Source organism: Gopherus flavomarginatus, chromosome 20, assembly GCF_025201925.1.
Source record: "Gopherus flavomarginatus isolate rGopFla2 chromosome 20, rGopFla2.mat.asm, whole genome shotgun sequence".
NCBI classification, from domain to species: domain Eukaryota; kingdom Metazoa; phylum Chordata; order Testudines; family Testudinidae; genus Gopherus; species Gopherus flavomarginatus.
In genome coordinates this window covers 3244266-3266021 of record NC_066636.1, presented here as the reverse complement: position 1 = coordinate 3266021, position 21756 = coordinate 3244266, and the positions used below count along the sequence as shown (strand labels likewise).

The 21756-nt window shown below is 58.5% G+C and overlaps 2 protein-coding genes across 2 annotated transcripts; one reads left to right on the top strand and one right to left on the bottom strand.

Annotated features, from left to right (window-relative positions):
• Nucleotides 1-2592: 2592 nt before the first annotated feature.
• On the bottom strand, nt 2593-4164 carry LOC127038003 (hepcidin-2-like). The gene is made up of 3 exons (XM_050930325.1): nt 4064-4164; nt 3526-3591; nt 2593-2667 (listed from the first exon to the last, which is right to left on the bottom strand). Exons 1-3 carry the CDS (start codon nt 4145-4147, stop codon nt 2593-2595), a joined length of 225 nt encoding a protein of 74 aa, XP_050786282.1. The 5' UTR covers nt 4148-4164.
• Nucleotides 4165-15788: 11624 nt separating this feature from the next.
• Nucleotides 15789-17408, top strand: LOC127038004 (hepcidin-2-like). The gene is made up of 3 exons (XM_050930327.1): nt 15789-15872; nt 16346-16411; nt 17269-17408. The coding sequence occupies exons 1-3, from the start codon at nt 15789-15791 to the stop codon at nt 17341-17343; spliced, it is 225 nt and encodes a 74-aa protein (XP_050786284.1). The 3' UTR covers nt 17344-17408.
• Nucleotides 17409-21756: the final 4348 nt, after the last annotated feature.

The window sequence follows — 21756 nt, the reverse complement described above, 5'->3', positions numbered from 1 at the left end:
GGGGCAGGGAGTGGGGGGAGGAGGGGTTGGATAAGGGGCAGGAGGTCCTGGGTGCAGTCAGGGGACAGGGAGCGGTTGGACGGGGCAGAGGTTCTGGGCGAGCAGTCAGGAGACAGGAAGCAGGGAGTGCGGGTTGGATAGGTAGTGGGGTCCCAGGAGGGGGAGGTCAGGGGAGAAGGAGCAAGGGGATTGGATGGATGTGAGGTGCTGGGAGGGGGGGCCAGGGGACAAGGAGCAGGGGGGGTTGAATGAGTGTGAGGTCCCGGGAGGGGGCGATCAGGGGACAAGGAGTGGGGGGGGTTGGATGGATGTGAGGTCCTGGGAGGGGGCGGTCAAGGGACAAGGAGCAGGGGGGGTTGGATGGATGTGAGGTGCTGGAAGGGGGCAATCGGGGACAAGGAGCAGGGGGGGTTGGATGGGTGTGAGGTCCTGGGAGGGGGAGGTCAGGGAACAAGAAGCAGGGGGGGTTGGATGGGTGTGAGGTCCCAGGAGGGGGGGTCAGGGGACAAGGAGTGGGGGGGGGTTGGATGGATGTGAGGTCCTGGGAGGGGGCGGTCAAGGGACAAGGAGCAGGGGGGGGGGGTTGGATGGGTGTGAGGTCGTGGGAGGGGGAAGTCAGGGAACAAGGAGCAGGGGGGGTTGGATGGGTGTGAGGTCCCGGGAGGGGGGGGTCAGGGGACAAGGAGCAGGGGGGGTTGGATGGTTGTGAGGTGCTGGAAGGGGGCAATCGGGGACAAGGAGCAGGGGGGGTTGGATGGGTGTGAGGTCCTGGGAGGGGGAGGTCAGGGGACAAGGAGCAGGGGGGGTTGGATGGGTGTGAGGTCCTGGGAGGGGGGGTCAGGGGACAAGGAGCAGGGGGGGTTGGATGGGTGTGAGGTCGTGGGAGGGGGGGTCAGGGGACAAGGAGCAGGGGGGGTTGGATGGGTGTGAGGTGCTGGAAGGGGGCAATCGGGGACAAGGAGCAGGGGGGGTTGGATGGGTGTGATGTTCTGGGGGGAGTCAGGGGACAAGGAGCAGGGGGGTTGGACGAGTGTGAGGTCCCGGGAGGGGGGGGTCAGGGGACAAGGAGCAGGGGGGTTGGAGAGGGGGTGGGGTCCCAGGAGGAGTGGTCAGGGGCCAAGGAGCAGGGGGGTTGGACGAGTGTGAGGTCCCGGGAGGGGGGGGTCAGGGGACAAGGAGCAGGGGGGGTTGGATGGTTGTGAGGTGCTGGAAGGGGGCAATCGGGGACAAGGAGCAGGGGGGGTTGGATGGGTGTGAGGTCCTGGGAGGGGGGGTCAGGGGACAAGGAGCAGGGGGGGTTGGATGGGTGTGAGGTCGTGGGAGGGGGGGTCAGGGGACAAGGAGCAGGGGGGGTTGGATGGGTGTGAGGTCGTGGGAGGGGGGGTCAGGGGACAAGGAGCAGGGGGGGTTGGATGGGTGTGAGGTGCTGGAAGGGGGCAATCGGGGACAAGGAGCAGGGGGGGTTGGATGGGTGTGATGTTCTGGGGGGAGTCAGGGGACAAGGAGCAGGGGGGTTGGAGAGGGGGTGGGGTCCCAGGAGGAGTGGTCAGGGGCCAAGTAGCAGGGGGGTTGGACGAGTGTGAGGTCCCGGGAGGGGGGGGGTCAGGGGACAAGGAGCCGGAGGTTTCAGTTATGAATTGAATTTATTAAAAGGGAGGTTGGATGATGGTAAAGGGGACGTGAGGGGGGTGAGGGTTTCTCAAAAATTAAAAACGGGGGCGTGACGCCGAAAAGTTGTGGAACCAATGGCATAAAACAAGGGTGCCTGGGACCCTTCCATTGTGTTACCAGCCTTACCACTGAGAGGCGTTATCTCAGCAAACCTGCTAAGCTCTCTGCACTTGCAGTAAGTGGCCCTGTGAGAGGGGCCCTCACGTTGCCCACAGGCCTGGCCCCAGTGCCCAAGCGTGTGGCACTAGGGGGCGCTGTGCTGCGGGGGGCAGGTTGGGGTGGGGCATCTCCCCTGGCAGTCAGGGCTGGCTGCAGTGCCCCAGTGCGGTGCTAGGGGGCGCTGTGCTGCGGGGGGGCAGGTTGGGGTGGGGGATCTCCCCTGGCAGTCAGGGCTGGCTGCAGTGCCCCAGTGCGGTGCTAGGGGGCACTGTGCTGCGGGGGGGCAGGTTGGGGTGGGGCATCTCCCCTGGCAGTCAGGGCTGGCTGCAGTGCCCCAGTGCGGTGCTAGGGGGCGCTGTGCTGCGGGGGGGCAGGTTGGGGTGGGGGATCTCCCCTGGCAGTCAGGGCTGGCTGCAGTGCCCCAGTGCAGTGCTAGGGGGCGCTGTGCTGCAGGGGGGCAGGTTGGGGTGGGGCATCTCCCCTGGCAGTCAGGGCTGGCTGCAGTGCCCTAGCATGGCAGTCGGGGGCGCTGTGCTGCAGGGAGTGGGGTCGGGCACAGCCCCACAGGGAATGGGTGACAAGCACATGACACATGAGAATAAAGACACAAACTCCATGTCTAGGCAGACACTTTATTGGGGTTCAGCAGGAGGGTTAGCATCCCCCTGAACCCAGGCAAATTCAGCCCCAGGCCGGTTTCGATCTGCTCTCAGGAAAGGCTGGGGACTCTCATGGTGCCATCAGAGTGACTGGCAAAGGGGGTCAGAAGGTGCAGCAGATCCCACAGCCTCCCATATCAGGACAGCAGTTACAGCAGAAGCGACATCCAGCGAAACTCTGAGCCGTCAGGAAGAGATGGAGAGACAAGAGTGAGGCCTGCCCTGAACCGACCCCCCGCCTACCTTCTCCCAAGCCGCTTTCCCTTCCCAGAGCCAGGGACGCAACCCAGGAGTCCTGGCTCCCAGCCCCTCTACACTAACCACCAGACCCCGCTCCTGTCCCAGAACTGGGGACACAACCCAGGAGTACTAGTTCTCAGCCCCCCCTGCACCAACCACTAGACCCCACTCCCTTCCCAGAAATGGAGACACAAGCCAGGAGTGCTGGCTCCCAGTCCCCTCCCAGCTTTTCCCCAACCTCTTATTCCCAAGTGGTGTTAGAGACATTTTTTGATCTGTATAGAAAGATTTAAATTTTTAAAGGCTTATGGGAAGGGATTGGGGTCTAGTGGTCAGATCGGGGGTGGGTGGGAACAGAGGAAGGACAAGACTGGGAATCAGGACTCCTGGGTTCTATTCCTGACTCCCAGCAATGAGTGAGTGCTAAAGGGTTATGTTCTCTGCAAGATGTCAGAGTTCACAGACTGATCCTTTGCTGGGCAGGAGAAATGCTTCTTGGTAGAAGATATTGTTGGGGTTAACCCATGCAATAGTATAGGTGTTAAACTGTGGAACTCATTGCCACAGGATATGTTGGAGTTGGGACTCCCTACCACAGAGTTTCCTGGGGTTAGCCTGTGCGACTCCCTACCACTGGATATTAATGCAGTCAACCTAGGGGACATTTTAGACATAAATCTGTCAAACCACCTGCCACAGAAGTTTACTGGCGTTAGCCCATGGCACCGAGCATACCCCTCATCTCCCCCCATCAGTACCAGCAGTGACACAAGTGAAGCCACCTCCCCCTACTCACCGCTTCTCTCTTCACCATCACCTTGGACTCGCCTAGGCCCTCCTCCGTGCGCTGGGACTCGGAGCCCTGTCAGAGCGAGAGAGCAGGGAGTCACTGGTGCCCGTGTTTGTTTGACCAGCATTCGCGGCTCCCGAGGGATCACAGGGAATCTGATGCCCGTCTCCAAAGCACGTCCTGAGTGGACTGCTGGGCTCTGCCCCAGCTGTGGCAGGGGAGCGGGGTCTAGTGATCAGAGCAGGGGTGCTGGAAGTCAGGACACCTGGGGTGTGTCCCTGACTCTGGGAGGGGAGGGAAATCCATTTCATTAGAGCAGTGGAGGGAGAGGTCGGCAGGGGGGTCTGAGAGGCAGGACTGCTGAATTCCCACTTCTGCTGCTGCCTTACTGTGTGACCAGGAGAAACTCACTTCCCCAGGCAGTGCCTCAGTTTCCCCTCCCACCTTTTACTGTATCAGAATCTCTTTGGGGCAGGGTCAGCCTCTCGCTGTGTGTCTGGACAGCACCTGGCACACCAGGAATGGAACAGGGTCCCCCACTCACATCGGCCAGGGATGCTCCGCGGATTCCCTCAGCGCAAAGGAGGGACACGAACAGGAGCAGGACAGCCAGCATCTGGACTCTCATCTTCTCTAGGGGTTGGGTCTTCTCTGCGAACAGCTGAGTGGAGTTGGGAGCTACGGGGGCCTGTATTTATTCACTAGCTCAGAGCCCTCCTGGCCAGTGGAGTCAGTGATTGGCAGGGGAAGGGAGATTCCAGTAAGGACAGGGCTGGATGAACAGCTGTTTACCTACGATCCACATCTTTATGGGAAAAGACTCTTGTGGTTACAAAATATTGGACATTTTTACCGAAATGCTTCCATCTCTAACCAGGTGACAACACCCTCTACTAGACAGTTCTGATTCTCAGCCCGCACTCTGATCTGCTAGACCCCCCCAAAGTGGGGTGGAACGAGGGTTGCCAGTTTTGGCTGGACGTATTCCTGGAGGTTTCATCACATGTCAGAATCTTTCATTAAAGCTTAATCCCCAGTTCTAGGAGACAACCTGGAGGGTTGGCACCCCTAGAGAACCCAAGTATCCTGGCTCCCAGCTCCCCTGCTCTGACCCATTACACCCCACTTCCCTCCAGACCTGGTGCTGGAACCCAGGTGTCCTGACTCCAATTCCCTTTAACACCCTTTCACACCACTCCACAGTCTGGCCATCCTGTTTGGAGGACACAGGCCAATATTTTCAGACTTTGGCCAGAGATTTTGACTGACTCCATGTTCAGCTGGATCAGCTTGGAGAGGAGTCTCACAGATGCTGCTCTCCCAGACTCCAGGGCTGTGGGGACTTGTCATTAGTTATGTTACAGAGGTGCATCAGTAGACCCCAACAGATCAGACCGGCCAGGCTGGGCGCTGCCCTGACACAGCGAAACAGTCCCTGCCCCAGCTGAGGAAACATTTTGGAAAAAACAAATTCACTTCTGTGACAAAGTGGGGGGTTTTCTTGGTGTTCCCGTGTTTTCCAGTGGGTTGCAAGCAGAAGGAGTGTCCCCAGGTGTTACTGGTGTAACGAGGTGAGGGGAGAAGGAGTTTGTTGTTACAGGGGACCAGAGAGGGAACTTGGGACCCCGGCCGATGGCCTGCAGGATGGAGACCCCAACGACTGGTGACCTGGTGACCCAGCTCAGGAGTCACAGCTGGTTCTGGCCAGTGGGAGGACAATGGGCTGTGAAGATAGGACCCCGGTGACCTGACCAGCCGGTTCCAGCCCGAGGGGGGCTGAGAGGAGAGGAGACCCAGGCCACCCTCTTTGCGACCCTGTTTACCTGGAGAGAAGACAATGGACAGAGTGGGGCTTGGGGCCGGGAATATCGGGATTCTATTCTGATAGCATGAGACAGTAACTGAAATCGTCCATTCGTTTTATTTGATTTTGTTCTTAAATCCGTCCAGGCAGCTGCTGCTCAGGGCTGATCAGTCACCTGGCCTCTCCTGTCGCTGGGAGAGGCTGCACTCTGTTCTCAGAGGCTGCACTCTGTTCTGCACTCAGGCGCTAGCTAGCTCCACGCTCAGGTGTGGACGGCTCTCCAAGCGAGGAACCGCCCCTTAACCCGGAAAGTCTCCTGTTCTGTGTTGCAGTGAACCAGTGGGAGCTTTGACACAAATTTTCCATGACATGGAAATTCCCAGTTTCTAACAGGGCTCACAGTGCTCGGATCCCGTCGGGTCTACAGACCAAATGCTGCTCAGCCACGGGGCAGTATAGTCTAGGTCCCAGTTCGAGTGACCGGCCACGAGATCCCAGGGCTGAGCTAGCAGGGGGCTGCAGGTCGGGAGTGAGGGGCTCCGGCAGAGCTGGTGGGGGCGAGGAGTGTAGAGGAGCACCGGGACCTAGACAACACTCCCAGGGGATGAACAGCATTTCCTCTGCCGACCCGATGGGATCCAATCCCTGTGAGGAGACGTGTCTGAAAGAGCGACATGGAGTCTGAACATTTCCATGAATGTCTGAAAATGTTGCCCTGTGTCCTGCATCAAGAAGGCCAGAGTGTGGAGTGTCCCCACTCCCCTGTCAGCCCAGCTGGGAGGGGGGGGGTATATTTGCACATTGAGTTTTGGATTAAAAACTGCCTAGATCCTTAGACACCCCTAAATTCAAAAGCCAGGTGGCCCCACTTCTCAGACACCTTGCGGGGAGCAGGTGAGGGGCAGAGAGCAAAGATCCAGCCCCTGGCCCATGCCCGGCTCCCAGGCGGGTTCAGGGGTTAATCGTTAACCAGGCATGTTCCAGTAACAGGCCGAGATCCCAGCTCTGGGGCTGCAGATCTGGGAATGCCCCACACAGGGTGTCAGGGAAGGGCTGGGAGTCCGGACTAGCCCCAGCTCTGGGAGGGGAGTGGGATCTAGGAGGGATGGGAGTCAGGACTCCTGGGTTCTCCACCCCTGGTTTCAGGACCCCTTCCGGTTGCTAGCCTAAAATGAGCGGGGCCAGCGCTACTCGTGGTTTTACCCCTCTGGTATCAGCGGGATTGTCAGTGCCTGGCAGAGCCGCAGAGCTGGGGGCTGCACGTCCCCTGTAAGGCAGGACCCCAGTTTGCTGAATTAATATCCTGTGGTAGGGAGTCCCACAGGCTAACCCCAGGAAACCCTGTGGTAGGAAGTCCCATCCCCAACATATCCTGTGGCAATGAGTTCCACAGTTTAACATCGACACTGTAGTATGGGTTAATCTCAATAATATCCCACCCACAAGGATCTCTCCTGCCCAGCAGAAGGCAGCAGTGGTCAGTTTGTGAACTCTGACTCCTGCAGAGAACATAACCCTTTAGCACTCACTCATTGCTGGGAGTCTGGAATAGAACCCGAGTCTTGATTCTCAGCCTTGTCCTTCCTCTGTGCCCTCCAGCCCCCAAACAAACCACTACACCCCCACTCCGCTCCCAGATCAAAAGGTGCCTCTAACACCAAATGGGAATAATAGTTTGGGGAAAATCTGGGAGAGGAGGGGAGTAGGGTCTAGTGGTTAGTGCAGTTGGGCTGGGAGCCAGGACTCCTGGGTTGTGTCCCCGGCTCTCAGAGATGAAAGCGGCTTGGGAGAAGGTAGTTGGGGGGTCAGTTAAGGGCAGGCCTCACTCTAGTCTCTCCATCTCTTCCAGAAGGCAAAATATTTTGTCTGTTACTTCTGCTATAACTGCTGTCCTGGGAACGGTGGCTTTGGGTTCTGCTGCTCTTCATGACCCCCTTTGCCGGTCACCCTGCGGGCGCCGAGAACCTCCCCAGACCTGCCTGGGAGCAAATCCAAGCCAGCCTGGGGCTGCAATTGCCTGGCACCGAGTGACTGGGTTCGGGGGGGACGCTAACCCTCCTGCTCAGCCCCAATAAAGTGTCTGCCTGGACGTGGAGTTTGTGTCTTTAGTCTCACATGCCATGTGCTTGTCACCCATTCCCTGTGGGGCTGTGCCCGACCCCACCCCCTGCAGCACATTCTATGCCATTAGTTCCCCAACTTTTCAGCATCACGCCCCTTTTTTTAATTTTCGTGAAACCCTCACCCCCCCTTTACCATCATCCAACCTGCCTTTTAGTAAATTCAATTCATAATTGAAACCTCCTGCTCCTTGTCCCCTGACGCCCCCTCCCGGGACCTCACACCCATGCAACCCCCCCACTCCTTGTCCCCTGACTGCTCCTTCTGGGACCCCGCCCCCCCTTCAACCCCACTGCTCCTTGTCCCCTGACCCCCCCCTCCCAGGACATCACACCCGTCCAACCCCCCTGCTCCTTCTCCCCTGACTGCTCCTTCTGGGACCCCGCCCCCTTCCAGCACCTCACACCCATCCAACCCCCCCTGCTCCTTGTCCCTTGACCACCCCCTCCCAGGACCTCACATCCATCCAACCCCCCCGCTCCTTCTCCCCTGACCTCCCCCTCCTGGGACCCCACTACCTATCCAACCCCCACTCCCTGCTTCTTGTCTCCTGACTGCTCGCCCAGAACCTCTGCCCCATCCAACCGCTCCCTGTCCCCTGACTGCACCCAGGACCTCCTGCCCCTTATCCAACCCCTCCTCCCCCCACTCCCTGCCCCCTTGCCATGCCGCTCAGAGTGGCAGGACTGGCTTATTGGAAAACCTGGGAGGTGGGTGGGGGAAGAGCGGGGGTGGGGCTGGAGGCTGGCCTCCCCCACCGGGAGCTCAAGGGCCGGGCCTCTGCAGCGTGGGGGACGGGGCACTTGCTGGAGGATTCTCTGCACCTTGAGGTCTTTAAACCACGAGCTGAGGAGTTCAATAGCTCAGACGTAGGTCAGGGGTTTGTTACAGGAGTGGGTGGGGGAGAATCTGTGGCCTGCGCTGTGCAGGAGGTCAGACTAGATGACCATAATGGTCCTTTCTGACCTTAAATCTAGGAGTCTATGAGGATGGTCTCACGGGCCAGATACGGCTTGCCCACCTCGGGTCTATTAAATAATGAATAAAAAATAATGGTTACGATGATAATTTTATTTTATGAAAATTTCACAGCTGCGTGCCCCCCCTTGGAATTTCTTCATGCCCCCCAGTTTGAGAACCAATGTCCTATGCCCTGTACCCCAGTCCCCTCCCAGAGCCAGGGAGAGAACCCAGGAGTCCTGACTCCCAGCCCCCCCTTCCCTCCATTGTAACCCACTGGACGCCCCTGCTTCCCACTACAAGGATTATAGAAGAGGTGCTGCTTCCTCCCGGCTTTGACTCCCTGCAAAGATCAATAACCAGCATCACTATCACCTCCCAGTCTGACCAGTGACACCACCCCCAGGAACAGCCCTGGACTCCCCAGCCACCTGCCGTGCCACAGCACCCCCTGGTGGTCAGCAGCATTAGTGCAGCCCCGTCATTTTCACCAGCAGCCAGTTTTCCTGGATGCTCACAGCTTAACTTGCAAAGATCCTGAAATTGCAAAAATTCCCCTGGCCCCGTCCCTGCCCCTGAGACTGTCGGAGCAGAGCCGGCGCCCCCTAGACGTGAGCAGCCCTGTGTCCCATTCCCTGCGCCAGCCAGGCCCCTTCTCCGTCCTGTCTTTGGGGTCTGATGCCCTTTGGCCTTTCCCGGGCAGCTTTCGAAGGGACCCGGGTGGCCATGGGGGCAGGAGTCTCTTAGCAGGCAGTCCCACGTCCAGGCTGAGCGCCCCCAGCAGGGCTATAGTGAGGCTGTTGAGACCAATGATCAGGGTGGGGGGCTCCTGACTCTGTGGGTCTGGAAGGGAAAAGCCAGGGGCCTCTCCTGCCGCTCGGAGCGGCTGCGCTCTGTTCTCAGGCGCTAGCTCGCTCCGCGCTCGGGTGGGGTTGGCTCTCCGAGCGGGGAACCCCCCTCCAGCGCAAAGCTGGGATCTGCCCGGAGCGTCTCCTGTTCGTGTTGGGGTGAACCAGTGGGACGCTCTGACACAAATACCCTGAGAACTGGAAATTCTCAGTTTCAAACAGGGAATCAGATCCTGTCGGGTCTACAGAGCAAATGCTGCTCATCCACCGGGAGTGTAGTGTAGTCCCTGGTTCGTGTGGGCACCCATGAGATCCCAGGGCTGGGCAAGCAGGGGGCTGTGGGGGGGGGGTTGAGGGGCCCTGGCAGAGCTGGGGGGATTCCAGGGCTGGGCAAGCAGGGGGCTGTGGGTGGGGGTGAGGGGCTCTGGCAGAGTTGCGGGGGAGCCCAGGGCTGGGCAAGCAAGGGGCTGCGGGGGGAGGAGGATTGAGGGGCTCTGGCAGAGCTGGGGTGGAGCCCAGGGCTGGGCTAGCAGGGGGCTGTGAGGGGAGGGGGAAGTGAGGGGCTCGGGCAGAGCTGTGGGGGAGCCCAGGGCTGGGCAAGCAGAGGGCTGTGGGGGGAGGGGGGAGTGAGGGGCTCTGGCCGAGCTGGGGGGGAGCCCAGGGCTGGGCTAGCAGGGGGCTGTGAGGGGAAGGGGAAGTGAGGGGCTCAGGCAGAGCTGAGGGGGCTAGGGCTGGGCAAGCAGGGGGCTGTGGTGGGGGGTGAGGGGCTCTGGCAGAGGTGGGTGTGGAATCCAGAGCTGGGCAAGCAGGGGGCTGTGAAGGGAGAGGGAGTGAGGGGCTCGGGCAGAGCTGGGGGGGGGGGCCCAGGCCTGGGCAAGCAGGGGGCTGGGGGGGCTCGGGGAGAGCTGGGGGGGCCCAGGGCTGGGCAAGCAGGGGGCTGGGGGGGGCTCGGGGCTCGGGGAGAGCTGGGGGGGAGCCTAGGGCTGGACAAGCAGGGGGCTCTAAGTCCAGATTAAGGGGCAGCAGCAGAGCTGGGAGTGAGGGAAGCTCAGGTCTGAGCTAGCTGGGGGCTGTGGGAGGGGAGTGAGGGGCTCCAGCAGAGCTGGGGGGGAGCCCAGGGCTGGGCACGCAGGGGGCTGTGGGTGGGGTTGAGGGGCTCTGGCAGAGGTGGGTGTGGAGTCCAGGGCAGGGCTAGCAGGGGGCTGTGGGGGGATGGGGAAGTGAGGGGCTCCAGCAGAGCTGGTGGGGTCGGGGAGCCCAGGGGGGCCCAGTGCCGTATGTCTCTACTTTGCAGCCTGTCAGAGACCTCACAGGATCTGATCAGTCCCCGCCACAGACAGCACAGCAGGGCCTGGGGCGTGTGGACTCAGCTGCGCAAACCGGGGTCCTGCCTTAGAGGGGACGTGCAGGCCCCAGCTCTGCAGCTCTGCCGGGCACTGACAATCCCGGCTGCTGTAAGCAGACGGGGTCACACCGCGAGTAGGGCTCCTCCCACTGGTTCTAGGCCAGCACACACAAGGGAACCTAAAGCCAAGGGTAGAGAACCCAGGAGTCCTGACTCCCACCCCTACTAGATCCCACTCCCCTCCCAGAGCTGGGGCTAGTCCAGACTCCCAGCCCCTCCCCGACACCCCGTGTGGGGCATTCCCAGATTTGCAGCCCCAGTGCCGGGATCTCGGCTTGTTACTGGAACATGCCTGGTTAACGATTAACCCCTGAACCCGCCTGGGAGCTGGGCATGGGCCAGGGACTGGATCTTTGCTGTCTGCCCCTCACCCACTCCCCGCAGGGTATCTGAGAAGTGAGGCCACCTGGCCTTTGAATTTAGGGGTTTCTAGAGATCTGGGCCATATTTAATCCAAAACCCATGGGGCTAATGTCCCCCCCCACACCCAGGTTGGCTGACAGGGGAATGGGGAGCAACCTTTAAGATGCTCCACGCTCTGGCCTTCTTGTTTGCAGGACACAGGGCAACATTTTCAGGTGTTTGTGGCAATTTTTGATGGACTGGATCAGCTTGGAAAAGATTCCTGAAGGTGCTGCTCTCCCAGACTCCAGTGCTGTGAGGACTTGTCATTAGTTATATTACAGAGCTGCACAGATAGACCCCAACAGATCAGGGCCCTGTTGTGGCGGGCGCTGCCCAGACACAGCCAGAGACAGTCGCTCTTTCAGACACGTCTCCTCACAGGGATTGGATCCCATCGGGTCAGCAGAGGAAATGCTGCTCATCCCCCAGGAGTGTTGTCTAGGTCCCGTTTGTTGTGGCCTAGCGCGAGATCCCATCCAGGGAGGTGGTGGCTCAGAGATTGCTGCAGTCAGGGAATGGTCTATATGCAGCTGGCCCTGGCCTGCCCCTGTCCTTTCTCCTGTTCCCCGTCTCATGCTCACACTGCAGGGGCTGTGCTGAGCTCACTTTCTGAGCGAATCTAGGCCACCAGGCACTGTGACAGCTCGGCTCGGGGTCTGACTGATAAACAGCCCCAGCCTGCAGCCCCGCGGTGCAATTCCCCGGCCCGTAGGCCCGGAGCTCGGCCACAGACTGACACAGTTATTGAAATGCTGAGCAGCGTCTTTGCTGCAGTGCAGGGCCGGCACGGGGCCTTGGAGCACATGGCAGTGACTGAGCTCAGGGTGACCTGCCATCCACACCCAGATTTCAAGGGCTGCTTCTGTGTCTAAGGGGGTTAACCCATGGGACTCCCTGCCACTGGGTACTGGAGGGGTTAGCATGTAGGACTCCATTCCAGTGAGTATTGCCAGGGTTAAGCTGTGAGACTCCTTCCCACTACGTTTTGGTGTTGTTAAATGGCAGGACTATCTTTCTTTGGGTATTAGTGCTGTTAACCTGCGAGACTCCGTGCCAGTATGCACTGGTCCTGTTAACCGGTGGGATCCTCTTCCACTGGGTATTAGTGGGTTAACTCACATGACTCCCTGACACTGGATATTTGTAGTGCTAATCTATTGGACTTCCTGCCGCTGGGTATAAGTGGGGTTAACCCCCAAACTTCCTCTCACTGGATAGTAGCAGGGTTAACTCAGGGGGACTGCCTGCCCCTGGGAGTTAGTTGGGGTACACCAGGACTCTGACTAATGTCATGTACAGAGGTGATATCACAGTCTGCTCCCCATTGACCTGCCAGCATAGCCGGAGGGGGGAGGGAATTCATCCCTTCAGTTTTGGATTAAAAATGGCCCAGATGCCTAGACACCCCTAAATTCAAAGGCCAGGTCGCCCCACTTCTCAGACACCCTGCGGGGAGCAGGTGAGGGGCAGAGAGCAAAGATCCAGCCCCTGGCCCATGCCCGGCTCCCAGGCGGGTTCAGGGGTTAATCGTTAACCAGGCATGTTCCAGTAACAGGCCAAGATCTCAGCTCTGGGGCTGCAAATCTGGGAATGCCCCACACAGGGTGTCAGGAAGGGGCTGGGAGTCCGGACTAGCCCCAGCTCTGGGAGGGGAGTGGGATCTAGGAGGGGTGGGAGTCAGGACTCCTGGGTTCTCCACCCCTGGTTTCAGGACCCCTTCCAGTTGCTAGCCTAGAACGAGCGGGGCCAGCGCTACTCTTGGTGTGACCCCTCTGGAATCAGCGAGATTGTCAGTGCCTGGCAGAGCCGCAGAGCTGGGGGCTGCACGTCCCCTCTAAGGCAGGACCCCGGTTTGCACGGCAGAGCCCACACACCCCCTGCCCAGCTGTGCTGTCTGCAGAGGGGGCTGATCACATCTTGTCAGGGTGTAAATCCAGCGCTCGCGGCTCCGCTTTATTAGCTCAGGTCTCTGACAGCCTGCGAGGTAGAGACATTCGACATGGGCTCCTCTATGCTCCCCACCCCCACCAGCTCTGCCGGAGCCCCTCACTCCCGACCCGCAGCCCGCTGCTAGCTCAGCCCTGGGATCCTGCAGCCGGTCACTCGAACTGGGACCTAGACTCCACTCCCCAGTGGCTGAGCAGCATTTGCTTGTAGACCTGACAGGATCTGAGCCCTGTGAGCCCTGTTAGAAACTGGGAATTTCCATGTCATGGAAAATTTGTCAAATTACCCCACTGGTTCACCGCAACACAGAACAGGAGACACTCCAGGTTAGGGGCAGTTCCTCGCTCAGAGAGCCGTCCCCACCCGAGCGCGGAGCGAGCTAGCGCCTGAGAACAGAAGGCAGCTGTTCCGCGCGACAGGAGAGGCCAGGTATCTGATCAGCCCTGAGCAGCAGCTGCCCTGATGGATTTAAGAACAAAATCAAATAAAACAAATGGACGATTTCAGTTACTGTGTCGTGTTACCAGAATAGAATCCGTCCCGTGCTCTGTTCTCTCACATGGTGACATGCCCGGAGTCGTTTATAAGCACCTGTTGTAGCCTGCGAGGAGTCTTGGAAGAATTAGCTGTTTGATAACGAGCTCTTCAGTCTCTCAGAGAAAGGTGTACCATGATCCGATGGCTGGAAGATGAAGCTAGATACATTCAGAGGGGAAAGGGGTGGATTTTTAACAGTGAGGATAATGAATCACTGGAACAGTTTACCAAGCGGGGCGGGGGTGGAGGGCGGGTTCTCCATCACTGCAATGTATAAATCAGGATTGGACGTCTTTTCTAAAGATCCGCTTTAGGGATTATTTGGGGGCCGTTCTCCAGCCCATATGCCACAGGAGGTCAGATGTGATGATCACAATGGTCCCTTCTGCCTTGGAATCTTGGAGTCTAGTGCATATTATGCCCCGCGGCTACTGACATGATCTGAAATAGCCAACAGAGCTGAAATAAAACAAACAGGAAAAATACACACAAAAGAGAAAACCCAAGGCCAACAGACATTTCAAAGAGAAATTTTGGAATGACCTGAAATGAAGTTGTCACGAACTCACAGATCGTGCCCACTTGTGGCCCTGTGTGGTCCGGGGGGGGGTGCCCCTTCTAGTGTGACAGCCCCTCTCGGGGTTCCACTCTCTCTCTGGTCAGGCCTGTCCACCTCCTGGAGCCGCACCTCTCTGAGCCTTAGCACACCTGCCTCTCGCCGTGGGCCTCCTCAGGGAGTCCACTTGCTCTGGATCCCCCGGGCTTCCACCCCCCAAGGGATTGATGCTCCTGTTCTCTAGCCCAGAGTGACTCTCAGCCAGCATAAAACAGGAGGGTTTATTGAGGGTTGAACACAGCATAGGAAACTCTCAGGTCCTCAGGCCTGGCCTCCCTCAGCACATCACATCTCAGTCTCCCCTGCATCCAGGTGGACTCTGCCTGCTCCCCCTCTCCAGCCCAGAGCCCCCCTGCTTCCCAGCTGGGCCTCCGATATTCCCGGCCCCAAACCCCACTCTGTCCATTGTCTTCTCTCTAGGTAAACACATTCGTAAACAGGATGGCCTGGGTCTCGTCTTCTCTCAGCCTCCCTCTGGCTGGAGCTGGCTGGTCAGGTCACCGGGGTTCTCTCTTCGCAGCCCATTGTCCTCGCACTGACCAGAACCAGCTGTGACTCCTGAGCTGGGTCTCTGGGTCACCAGGTCACCAGTCGTTGGGGTCTCCATCCTGCAGGCCATCGGCCGGGGTCCCAAGTTCCCTCTCAGGTCCCCTGTAACAACAAACTCCCTCTCCCCTCACCTCGTTACACCAGTAACACCTGGGGACACTCCTTCTGCTTGCAACCCACTGGAAAACACGGGAACACCAAGAAAACCCCCCACTTTGTCACAGAAGTGAATTTGTTTTTTTCAAAATGTTTCCTCAGCTGGGGCAGGGACTGTCTCTCGCTGTGTTAGGGCAGCGCCCAGCCTGGCCCAGCCTGATCTGTTGGGGTCTATTGATGCACCTCTGTAACATAACTAATGACAAGTCCCCACAGCCCTGGAGTCTGGGAGAGCAGCATCTGCGAGAATCTTCTCCAAGCTGATCCAGCTGAACATGGAGTCAGTCAAAATCTCTGGCCAAAGTCTGAAAATATTGGCCTGTGTCCTCCAAACAGGATGGCCAGACTGTGGAGTGGTGTGAAAGGGTGTTAAAGGGAATTGGAGTCAGGACACCTGGGTTCCAGCACCAGGTCTGGAGGGAAGTGGGGTGTAATGGGTCAGAACAGGGGAGCTGGGAGCCAGGATACCTGGGTGCTCCAGGGTTGCCAACCCTCCAGGCTGTCTCCTGGAACTGGGGATTAAGCTTTAATGAAAGATTCTGTCATGTGATGAAACCTCCAGGAATACGTCCAACCAAAACTGGCAACCCTCGTTCCACCCCACTTTGGGGGGGTCTAGCAGATCAGAGTGCGGGCTGAGAATCAGGACTGACTAGTAGAGGGTGTTGTCACCTGGTTACAGATGGAAGCATTTCGGTAAAAATGTCCAATATTTTGTAACCACAAGAGTCTTTTCCCATAAAGACGTGGATCGTAGGTAAACAGCTGTTCATCCAGCCCCGTCCTTACTGGAATCTCCCTTCCCCTGCCAATCACTGACTCCACTGGCCAGGAGGGCTCTGAGCTAGTGAATAAATACAGGCCCCTGTAGTTCTCAGCTCCACTCAGCTGTTTGCAGAGAAGACCCAACCGCTAGAGAAGATGAGAGTCCAGATGCTGGCTGTCCTGCTCCTGTTCGTGTCCCTCCTTTGCGCTGAGGGAATTCGTGGAGCATCCCTGGCCAATGTGAGTGGGGGACCCTGTTCCATTCCTGGTGTGCCAGGTGCTGTCCAAACACACAGCGAGAGGCTGACCCTGCCGCAAAGAGATTCTGATATAGTAAAAGGTGGGAGGGGAAACTGAGGCACTGCCTGGGGAAGTGACTTTCTCCTGGTCACACAGTAAGGCAGGAGCAGAAGTGGGAATTCAGCAGTCCTGCCTCTCAGACCCCCCTGCCTACTTCTCCCTCCATTGCTCTAATGAGATGGATTTCCCTCCCCTCCCAGAGTCAGGGACACACCCCAGGTTTCCTGACTTCCAGCGCCTCTGCTCTGACCCCTAGACCCCGCTCCCCTGCCACAGCTGGGGACAGAGCCCAGCAGTCCACTCAGGACGTGCTTTGGAGACGGGCATTAGATTCCCTGTGATCCCTCGGGAGCCGCAAATGCTGGTCAAACAAACACGGGCACCAGTGACTCCCTGCTCTCCTACTCTGACAGGGCTCCGAGTCCCAGCACATGGAGGAGGGCCTAGGCGAGTCCAAGGTGATGGTGAAGAGAGAAGCGGTGAGTAGGGGGAGGTGGCTTCACTTTTGTCACTGCTGGTACTGATGGGGGGAGATGAGGGGTATGCTGGGTGCCATGGGCTAATGCCAGTAAAATCCTGTGGCAGGTGGTTTGACAGATTTATGTCTAAAATGTCCCCTAGGTTGACTGCATTAATATCCAGTGGTAGGGAGTCCCACAGGCTAACCCCAGGAAACTCTGTGGTAGGGAGTCCCAGCTCCAACATATCCTGTGGCAATCAGTTCCACAGTTTAACACCTATAATATTGCATGGGTTAACCCCAATAATATCTTCTACCAAGAAGCATTACTCCTGCCCAGCAAAGGGTCAGTCTGTGAACTCTGACACCCTGCAGAGAACATAACCCTTTAGCACTCACTCATTCCTGGGAGTCAGGAATAGAACCCAGGAGTCCAGATTACCAGTCTTGTCCTTCCTCTGCTCCCGCCCACTCTGGTCTAACCACTAGACCGTACTCCCCTCTCAAAAACCTTAAAAAAATTAAATTCTTCTATACAGATCAAAAAGTGTCTCCAACACCACATGGGAATAAGAGGTTGGGGAAAAGCTGGGAGGGGACTGGGAGCCAGCACTCCTGGCTTGTGTCTCCATTTCTGGGAGGAGAGTCGGGTCTAGTGGTTAGTGCAGGGGGGGCTGAGAACTAGTACTCCTGGGTTGTGTCCCCAGTTCTGGGACAGGAGCGGGGTCTGGTGGTTAGTGTAGAGGGGCTGGGAGCCAGGACTCCTGGGTTGTGTCCCTGGCTCTGCGAAGGGAAAGTGGCTTGGGAGAAGGTAGGCGGGGGGTCGGTTCAGGGCAGGCCTCACTCTAATCTCTCCATCTCTTCCTGACGGCTCAGAGTTTCGCTGGATGTCGCTTCTGCTGTAACTGCTGTCCTGATATGAGAGGCTGTGGGATCTGCTGCACCTTCTGACCCCCTTTGCCAGTCACTCTGGTGGCACCATGAGAGTCCCCAGCCTTTCCTGGGAGCAGATCGAAGCCAGCCTGGGGCTGAATTTGCCTGGGTTCAGGGGGATGCTAACCCTCCTGCTGAACCCCAATAAAGTGTCTGCCTAGACATGGAGTGTGTGTCTTTATTCTCAAGTGCCATGTGCTTGTCACCCATTCCCTGTGGGGCTGTGCCCGACACCACTCCCTGCAGCACAGCGCCCCCGACTGCCATGCTAGGGCACTGCAGCCAGCCCTGACTGCCAGGGGAGATGCCCCACCCCAACCTGCCCCTCCCTGCAGCACAGCGCCCCCTAGCACCGCACTGGGGCACTGCAGCCAGCCCTGACTGCCAGGGGAGATGCCCCACCCCAACCTGCCCCCCCGCAGCACAGCGCCCCCTAGCACCGCACTGGGGCACTGCAGCCAGCCCTGACTGCCAGGGGAGATGCCCCACCCCAACCTGCCCCCCCGCAGCACAGCGCCCTCTAGCACCTCACTGGGGCACTGCAGCCAGCCCTGACTGCCAGGGGAGAGACCCCACCCCACCCCGCTCCCTGCAGCACAGCGCCCCCTAGTGCCACACTGGGGTATTGGGGCCAGCAGTGACTGCATGGGGAGAGCCCCACCCAGCTCCCTGCAGCAGAGCGCCCCCTGGGGCCGCCTTGGGGCACTGGGCCAGCATTGACTGCAAAGTGAGGGCCCGTCTCAGAGGGCCACTGACGGCAAGTGCAGAGACCTTAAGACATTTGTTTGAGATAACGCCTCTCAATGGTGATTCTGGTAACACAGCGGCAGAGTCCCAGTCACCCTTGTTCTATGCCCTACACCCCACTCCCCTCTCAGAGCCAGGAAACAAAGCCAGGAGTCCTGGCTCCCAGCTCCCCCCGCCCACTCTGTCCTAACCCACTACACCCCATTGCTCCCCAGTAAAAGCAAAAAGCCCTGCTTCCTGCCCAAGCGACTCTGACTCCCTGCAATGATCAATAACCAGCATCACTATCACCTCCCAGTGTGACCAGTGACACCAGCCCCAGGAACAGCCCTGGACTCCCCAGCCACCTGCCGTGCCACAGCACCCCCTGGTGGTCAGCAGCATTAGTGCAGCCCCATCACTTTCACCGGCAGCCAGATTTCCTGGCTACTTTTGAGTTTAACATGCAAAGATCTTGAAATGTTTCAGTTTAACAGAGATGATGCTTTGTCCAAGGGGAATAAGGAACGGGAGAGAACAGGGGCTCTCAACCTTCCAGACTGCTCCAGTCCTTGCAGGAGGCTGGTTGTTCTTGCATACTCGGACCGTCAGCGGGATGTGTGTCTAGCGCTGTGCAGTCCGACATCGCCCCCGCCCCCCAACAGAGTGTTTGACAGCTCCGAAGCAGGGGGGAGGAGATGGTTGGTGGAGCACCCCCAGGGACACACAACTCAAAGAGCCTCAGTTACAGCACAGGAGGAGTAACTGGCTCTTCCCCTGCTCCACCACGGGTGACTAGAGAGAAGGGCCCCAGATGGGACGGCTGGGCCTTCGGAGCAGCATCTCCCGCCAATGATGGGTTACAGAGAATCCACTAATTTAAATGTGCGAGTGACCTGGGCCCCATGCTGCAGGCAGGGGCGGCTCTAGACATTTCTCTGCCCCAAGCACAGCATGCCGTGGGGGGCGCACTCCCGGTCGCCGGTTCCGCGGCTCTGGCGGACCTCTCACAGGCTTACCACCCTCCTGGTGACTGGCAGAGCACCCCTCGTGGTATGCCGACCCAAGCACGCCCTTGGTGTGCTGGGGCCTGGAGTCACCCCTGGCCGCAGGGGAAGGCAAACATCCCCCCCCTCCTCCAGGATCTCTGCCAATTTGATCCAGGGGAAAATTCCTTCCCTGCTCCAAGTATAGCTCCCAGTGAGACCCTGAGCAGGTGAGCGAGATCCACCAGCCAGACACCTGGAGAAGAATTCTCCATAGGCAGCCCCATCGGACCATCCCCTCCATAAACGTATCAAGCTCAGTCTTGGGATTAGTCGATATTTTGCCCCCTTTGGAGGCTGCTCCAGAACTTCACTGCTCTGATGGTCAGAAACCTTTGCCTAATGTCAAGCCTAAACTCGCCGGGTGTATTGGTTGATCCCAGGATGTCTCTGAACCTGTGGCCGTGAAAAAGGTTCATGCAGACCTAGGATGTGTCCGGTGAGGTATTTCCAGTAGCGACAGGGAAGTGTTATGAGGAGACAAGGCACTGGCGAGACCCCTCTGGAGCACTGTGTGCAGTGCTGGGTTCGCAGGGTTAAGGAGGATGAATCCAAACTGGAGCAGGTGCAGAGAAGGGCGACTAGGATGATCGGGCAGAGGCTGGAATTGGTTCTAGCCAGACGCCTTTGTCTTCCAGGTCTCTGAGGAACTGCATCTTGATGCCAGCAGCAGGCTGCAAAATCTCCCAGTGAGTGCCAGAGTCGTCTCCTTTCTCCTTTGCAGGGGTGGGCGCAGCTGCCAGGACTAAAGTCATGTTGCCTTGTTTGGTGCCGACAGGGAGCAGATCTCCTGAACTGGGCAGCGCTGGTTCCAGCCGAATTGGGCTGGCGCCCTTCTGGTCCAGGAGCCCAGAGCTGCTGCTGGATAGAAACAGATCTGACCTTGCGTGTGTGCTTGAGCAGGGAGGCAGGGCTGGGAGCCTGGACTCCGGGGTCCTATCCCAGCTCTGGGAGGGGACCCCATGGCATCCTGAATGAATTCCTGACATCAGTATCATGCAGTACTGCCTCCTGGTGGACAAGTGCAGTCATTACACACCGGCTATCTGAGCCCTAGCGCTCAGCTCGGGTTTCTTCGCCCCAGCAGGTTGGGGAGTGGGGTAAGTTCTGTCACTTCTGCTGCAAGACCCACCAGTGGGGCTGCGGGGGCTGCTGCAAGCCTCAAAAGGGCCCCCCGGGGACCCTCTGGAATCGTCTCTGCAGCCCCACCCTCCTGGGGGGGGCGGATGCCTTTGCAAATGCGGCTGAATGGGAGCAGGGGTCTGGAGATGCTCTGACAGATGGCTGCTGCCTGCTGTGATGCGGGAAACAGGACATGTCTGGGGGAGCTGGGTGGGTGGCTGGAGTGGGTGTGAGGTGTGACTGGCTGTAACCAACTCCAATAAATGTATAGTGGTTAAAAGACTTTCTCTTAAGTGCAAGGGATTGGCTGGGTGGGGACTGGGACATGGAGCTTTTCCCCTCTAGCGGGGCACCGGCTCCCATCTGGTCCCAGGGTGGGGGACTGGATGGCTCAGGGGGTGGGGAATGGGGCATGGGGCTTTCTCCTCTAGGGGGGCACCGGTTCCCATCTGGCCGCAGGGTGGGGACTGGCTGGCTCAGGGGGTGGGGAATGGGGCATGGGGCTTTCTCCTCTAGGGGGGCACCGGTTCCCATCTGGCCGCAGGGTGGGGACCTGGCTGGCTCAGGGAGGTGGGGACTGGGGCACGGGGCCTTTCCCCTCTCGGAGGCGCCAGCTCTGATCCAGCCACAGGCTGTGGGGATTGGCTGGCTCAGGGGAGCAGAGACTGGGATATGGGGCCTTTGCCTTCTAGGCAATGGCAGCTCCCATCCGGCCCCAGGGTGTGGGACTGGCTGGCGGGGGGTGGGGAATGGGACCCCGGCCCCTTTTGGGCACCACTTTCTAACTCTTCGATTTAAGAGTCATAGGGCGGGCACTGGCTCTAGGAACAAGGCTGAATGTTACAGTGTAAGAACAGGAGCTCACGGTAGCAGGACAGCTGAGTGGAGACTTGTTCCGTTCCCAAGCGCGTTTCAGTCCCACTCTGTTGCATTTCTGTGACCACTGGACTTTGCTACCCTGCACGAGTGGGAGGGGGAATTCTCAGCTCGCTCGTACGGACCCTGGTACCATTAAAGAGTCTGCCCACGAGCCCCACTCCTAGTGAAGAGTGAAGCCACCACTGACTCCCAGAGGGGCAGGTATGCACCTAAAGTCACAGAGCAATTGTGGTCTAGTGGCTGGAGCAATAGAGTCCAGGCAGGACTCCTGGGTTCAATCCCCAGCTCTGGGAAGGGAGTGGGGTCTAGAGGGTTAGAGGATGGGGGGGCTGTGAGCCAGGACTCCTGGGTTCTTGCCCCAGCTCTGTCACTGACCTGCTTTGTGATCTAGGGCAAGGAGACGTCCCTGCTTTGTGCCTCGGTTTCCCTCTTGTGCAACATGAAAAAACCATATGTGGTACCTGGAAAGAGTTATTCACACTGGGCTAATCCAGAATTTGGCCTTAATCTATTGTCAGTTCCCCGGAATACTCTAATGAGCTAACAGGTGCTATAGCTCCGTAAGGAGAATTTTCTCTCTCCCAAGCTTCCTACACCTTTAGTCAACACAATTTCAACACATAAGGTTGAGGGCTGGTGGAAATTGCAATAATGACAT